The following is a 6,398-nucleotide window of genomic DNA, read 5'->3' as shown; positions in this document are numbered from 1 at the left end:
AATTGTCAACAAAACTGTGGTAAGCCAACAGTGTCGATGATGCTATTTGGACCTTGAGATCCAGACATTTGAGTGAGTGAATGTTGTTGCCACTCGGCAAATTCCAGCAATATGGCTGCAGCCTCTAAATAATCAATCAGTGACATATGAGGGGCATTCAATAAGTTTTGCAACTTCAATATAAGACCAAGTCACAGAATATCTTTTGCACTTTCATTTTTCAATATAATCTCCATTCACCTCAATACACTTATTCCATTTGTCCTTCAAGCTTTTAATACCACTTTTATAGAAATCTGCAGATTGGCCCCCTAACCACGCCTCTGTGGCAGCCTTTATGTCCTCGTCATCCTGGAAGCGTCTTCCACGTAGGGCAGATTTCATTTGCCAGAACAGGAAATAGTCACTGGGGGCTAAGTCTGGGCTGTAGGGTGGTTGATGTAACTGTACGCCCCTCGCAACATCTCTGGGGCATAAGTTGTTTTGTATAAAAGACCTGATAATTGGATGCAATTGTATTTTTCTAATTCTTTAAAATTCTGTGAACATTTTGTGATACCTTTTTCCGAAAGAACTTTTATTTTGTTGGCTAAGCTGACGAGAACAAAATAACTATTAAGTTATATTTCCCTGATAACTAAGGTGAGATGAGGTGAAATGGTGTTTAACATCGCATTCAAGATTATTTCACTTTAAACAGTGACATGAACACCTGTGTTTGTGTGGCTGCTTGTACTAGTCCAGACTAATGCCAGTTTTATAGTATTAGCCCACTGAGATACAATTTCATAGTTTTTCATGAATACCCCACTCACCTGTATACCGACTCAGAGTCAACCAGTCCCTGTTTTCTTCAAGTTGGGGGTGAAACGGTACACAGTGCATCATGAGTTTTCATGCAATGATACAAGACACAATAAGTTTTTTTTCTATATTAATACAAGACCATACACTTACTACTCGTTTAATGACACCCAGTGTTTTTGTCAGTCAAACACTGCAAAATGTGTAGTAATTAGTTTTTTAACTAAAAATAGCTGCGAGCATGTGTCTGCCGCTAGGTTTCCTCTTGAACCTACTCTGAATCATAATACGTAGTAAAGACGTTTCCACCGATTTGAAGTAAATATTCATATCGTATCATGACACCTATGTATCGTGATATGTATCGTATCGTGACCTTGTTGTATCGTGTCACCCCTACCTTATGCTGAGTGCCAGGCAGGGTAACATGACACCATCATTTAATGTCTGATCGTATGATGTGGCCACAGACCAAACCACCAACCTTCCGCTCTGTAGGCAGATGCCATATCTACTACTCCCCTGATAACTTTGATTTCAGTCAAGTTCATGTAAACAGACACTTACAACTCTTCAACTGTTATTGAATTTAAAACTATGAAGACACAACAACAGGAACATACAATTTTAAAACTGTAGACGAAAACTGAAGGTCTAAATTAATCCAAAAGGAGAGCTCTGCTCGGACACGTCCTTGCTGTAGTATGCCAAGCAGTGATGTGAAGCTGACCTTAGGTGTCATCAAGGTCACAGGACAGCGGCGGTGGTCAGTAAAAGTGGGACTTGAGAACAACAACATTATTTCTTCACCCAGGACCATCGTTGTTGCGCTGTCCTTCTTGTTGTCGTAAGGTAAGCAGTGAATGGGTAATGCAAGATAAATAAAAAACATACAATTTTAATATCCATTGACGATGTACGATTTTAAAAATCTTCAGTCCACGTATGCCAATGTAGAAAAAACACATTCCATTCAGACATCCAATGATTGCACTTCTTTCAGGTCTTCCTTCAGTATAATGTCCATTCCTTCAAACAGGTAGTATCCGTTAAACTTAGCTTCCTTTAACATGAGGGGGAACCACTGCTTGTCATCAGGCCACATTATGTCGTACGGTATCGAGTCAATATTGTACCACTTGGGACGCATTTCTGCGGGTAGAAAAAAAATCCAAAATCATTTCTTGGCTGACAGCAGGATAATCATGTGAATCAACATGTTAGATATCAGGATTGTTTTTGCAAACTAAACACTTAAATACATGTATATACATCCTGTGAACACTGATGTATTGTGTATAGATGTATATAGTTGACATGATGTAGATGTCCATTGTCAATACTCCACCATTTTGTATACAAGAACTTCCTCCATCATAACGGTTATATTGAAAATAGGAATCAAATTTAGATTGGGAACATGAATGCATTTTTAAAGAATTGAGATCATGGTCAAAATGCAAAGGAAAAATCAAAGTCACAAAAAAGAACAAATATACCCACTTCCAACTGTACATAACCAGCTTTCATTACATTCTTAAAAAAGAAATAGGTGAGTTAGTGAATTCTGTTTTACGCCGCTTTTAGAATATTCCAGCAATATCATGGCGGGGGACACCAGAAATGGGCTTCACACATTGTACCCATGTTGGGAATCGAACCCGGGTCTTCGGCGTGACGAACGAACGCTTTAACCACTAGACTACCTGACCGCCCAAAGCAATGGGTGTGTAGTGGACACAAATAACATGATATAATATGGCATGCCCAGTTTCAGTATCATCAGTGCACTGGTTTGGGAGATGTTTATGCTGCATGATGACTGACAAACAGACAATGACAGAAGCTCACTTTCAGTCCGGTGAGTAAACCTGACAGCAACTGACCTGAGGTCTCTGTGGGCTCTCCCTCATAGTCCCGGGTGTGGAACACATGTACCTCCAGCCACTGTGGCTTGCCAACAAACTCAAACTTGAGCACACCGATCTGCTCCAGACTGTGAGCTGTCAGTCCACTTTCTTCATTCAGCTCTCTGAAATTTAACACAGCATCATGAGCATCAACCAGCATATTGTGCATCTTTCACAGTCAATGAAAAACACTGGATAACTAGATAACATGGCCTAGAAGAAATCTATGACTGGTTCCTGAAGATAGTAGTGGTGGGACATAGGTGTATCGCGATATTTTACTTCAGGATACAAGTATCGATCACAGTCACATACTAAATAAAAAATATTGATTCATACCTTAAATGTTTTGATCCGGGGTAGAATAGGTCTTCAACAACCCATGCTTGCCGTAAAAGGCGACAATGCGGGATCGGGTGGTAAGGCTTGCTGACTGGGTTGATGCATGTCATCGATCCCAATGCATGAATGCGACGTTAAACAACAAACTAACCAACCTTAATTGTTTACTTTAATGGCTATTACACAAAACAAAACAGCAGTATTTAGTAGTGAAAAAGTAAATATTTTCATCTATTGAGCCATACTTGACACTGCCAACTGTAAATCTGCTAAATCTTGACACTGCCAAATATGACTATCCTGCCTCTGAAAAAGATGGCTTACGCACCACAGACAAGAGCATATACAAATATCGTGATACGTATCTAATGTGAAAAAATGCATGGTTATGCGTATCGGATCGCACAGTTGCTGCATCGTCCCAGCCCTAGCAGATAGCCAGCCAAATGTAAAGATGCTCTACCTTTCTTACCATATGATCTGTCGGATGCAATGATCAATTATAAGTGGTTTGCTTGTGAGAAAAGTAGTATTCTGAGGAACCTAACCGGATGGAATCACAGTACTATGGCCTACCTAAGGGACAAAACTCTGCAAAGTGACTTGAGGTGCGGTGCCGAAAACAACTGGGTCATCCAAGTCCCTACATGATAAAGACTACCCAGAAGCTATTACCTTCACTGATATGATGTAGTTTTTGACTGCACACAATAGACAAAATAGCAGTTTTCCCAAAAGAATTAAGAGGGTGCTCATTATACTCATGTTCACCAGTTCTTATAATGATAACATATCGCAAAACTCTTAAAAAGGGCGAATTTCTACTTGTCCTTATGATACCTTAACTATTGGGCAGTTTGGCAAGGACTATAGGACTAGTGCCAATTTCTAACACTGATGTGCTCACTATACACAAGTAAATATGATATACTGTCCATTCTTACCCATAAGGGAAGCTGGATAAATGTTCTGTAATGCTCATGGGAATTACAATTTTTTCCATAAATAAGTCTGCTTTTCATTGGTCGTCGGTACTACTTTTCATTTGTTTCTTCTTTCACTTCATCATCCACATGCAGATATGGAATCAGACGTCTCATTATTTTGGTTTCTGATTCCGAAAATACAACAGCGACTTGGAGGTGGGCAGCCTTGCTGTTAATGTGTTCCCTTGTCACACCCAAGGCCCATGTTCGATTCTCCACATGGGGAAAATGAGTGGAGCCCATTTCTGATATTGCTGAATATTGCTGCAAGCTGTGCAAATGTAAAACCATATTCTCTCACAGTGCAGAATTATTTTGTTGAAGATACTATTTGTTGTTTGATTGGTTTGTAAATAACATCCTGCATATCACTGAAATCGTATTTCGCAGAATATTTCCAACAGCTGATTGAAACAATGTTGTTTTATTCACTCTATGCTAAAATATTGATTCATAATAACCTTTTGGCAGCTTCAAGAATTGTTTCCCCTTTTTCAACTTTTCCTCCAAATCCATTCCAGCGACCTTCACCAAACCCTCTCTTCTTCAACCCCAGAAGAATCTGAGCCTCCTTCCTCACAAACACCAGTGTGAGGAGCTTGTTGGCTACCATGATTTCCTGTGGAGAAAGAGAGCTTGTTCTCACTCACTTAAGTATCAGTAATATCAGTTACAAAGAGGACTTAGGTTCCTCTTTACAGCATAGGAATAATGCATTGTAAGTAGTTATGTATACATGATTGATTGTAGTTTATTTCATTGAATAAAATCAGGACAGAAAAAATACATTTCAAACCTTTTTTTATAAAAATGCCAAATCTGTGAATCAGGTTTATGAACAACTCACAAATTGTTTCCAGCTTGAATGCATTAAGTTGGACATGCTCAACGACCAGTAAATGTTTGCTCAAATACTATTAATAGCTTCACCCATGTTTCAAAGATTGTTTGGCTTTGTTCCCATGACAACGCTACAAACAATTAACATTTACTTCACATTTGACAATATTGCAAAAAGGAACATAGAGAATTAAATACTATCTTTTTATTGTCCTACCAACTCTATATTCTTACTTAATCAAAAAAAAAAGAGAATTGGACAGTCTTATCATAATTTCATTTTAGCCACAGACAAAAGGTTTGAGAAAAATTCTGTAACTAATCGATAAGTAAAGAAAGGCTAAATTTCAAATAAACCCATTCAGCTTTCAAATTAAACCAATGGAGGATTGTCTTTTATCAAGATTTATGGAACAAGATTATTAAATCACAAAATCAAATATTTTATCATACTATGTCTCGACTGTATATGAATCCGTAGCTGAACACAAATTTATATATTTTAATGGCTCATTCAAAGGCCCCGAAGACCTCGTGGGATACATGGGTAAAAAAATATGTTTATTTGTGTACAGCTACGAAGTCCTGTAGTTGTACTGACAAAATGTCCCAACCACATTGCGATCATTGATCGGATGAAACAAGCCGATTATAACCAATGATCGATGATAAAACCACAATTGTTTCCCAACACAAGGGATGTTTATAGCGTGTGATAATTTACTAATATATCCCACGGTTTAATAAATCGTAAAACAAGCACAATAACACATGGGTATGCTAATGACGTCATAAATAGATGCTAAAACGAATGGTTAACGGTTGATTTGCCACTCCTTACTATAAAACCGAAATCTCACAAATTATACAAACTCGAAGAACAGGATTATCTTCGTATATAGCACACCGTGGGGAAATACTTGTGTTACTCTGTATATGTTTGTATACGGGTTATTTCCCGCCAGCGACAACTTTATTATTTCTTTGATAAGAGAACCAGTGCAAATCGGACGTGTTGAAACCGGACGGAACCCAGATAAATAAGATCTGCTCTATAACCTGATATGGTATTATATTATTCACAAATGGTCGGCGTACCGTTCTTATACATATATATATTACCGAATATGTGCTTAAAAACAGCGACAACCGTATTTGTCGTTTGTGTCTGGAATGTTCTTTTACATATAATTCTTTTTAAATAGTTCTTTTTCCAGTTAATGTCAGGACAGACTTTCTCAGCGGTACCGCATGTGCGAACCGGCGACAATAGTTTTTTAAAATTTGGAAGAACACGGACACATCCAATATTTGGAAGGACAAACATAACACTTTGCAACCATGCATTTGTTAGAAATCATAATAAAGTTGTCATCCATACAGATTCTTCCTACTATATGGGTGGACGCCTTTTCTAAAATACTTTTACATTTTTTTAAATTCCACGCTCTTCCTATGTTATATATAATTCATATCAATCTGGCAGTTCATGCTGTTTACACAGTTACAATATCTT

The 6,398-nt window shown here is 38.0% G+C and overlaps 1 protein-coding gene across 4 annotated transcripts; it reads right to left on the bottom strand.

Moving 5' to 3' along the window:
* Positions 1-1,726: 1,726 nt before the first annotated feature.
* LOC139468946 (oxidized purine nucleoside triphosphate hydrolase-like) lies at positions 1,727-5,866 on the bottom strand. Of its 4 annotated transcripts, none has more exons than XM_071251091.1 (4): positions 5,790-5,866; positions 4,504-4,661; positions 2,691-2,836; positions 1,727-1,956 (listed from the first exon to the last, which is right to left on the bottom strand). In XM_071251091.1, the coding sequence occupies exons 2-4, from the start codon at positions 4,653-4,655 to the stop codon at positions 1,778-1,780; spliced, it is 477 nt and encodes a 158-aa protein (XP_071107192.1). In that variant the 5' UTR covers positions 4,656-4,661; positions 5,790-5,866; the 3' UTR covers positions 1,727-1,777. The 4 variants fall into 4 exon arrangements, with proteins under 4 accessions (XP_071107192.1, XP_071107191.1, XP_071107190.1 ...); XM_071251090.1 differs by having other exon boundaries at positions 5,743-5,842; XM_071251089.1 differs by having other exon boundaries at positions 5,756-5,842.
* Between the last annotated feature and the right edge of the window lie 532 nt (positions 5,867-6,398).

Source organism: Haliotis cracherodii, unplaced genomic scaffold (genome assembly GCF_022045235.1).
Source record: "Haliotis cracherodii isolate W230 unplaced genomic scaffold, xgHalCrac1.p SCAF_2, whole genome shotgun sequence".
NCBI classification, from domain to species: domain Eukaryota; kingdom Metazoa; phylum Mollusca; class Gastropoda; order Lepetellida; family Haliotidae; genus Haliotis; species Haliotis cracherodii.
Note: the sequence above shows the minus strand (reverse complement) of the source record. Positions and strands in the feature narration are given on the sequence as shown.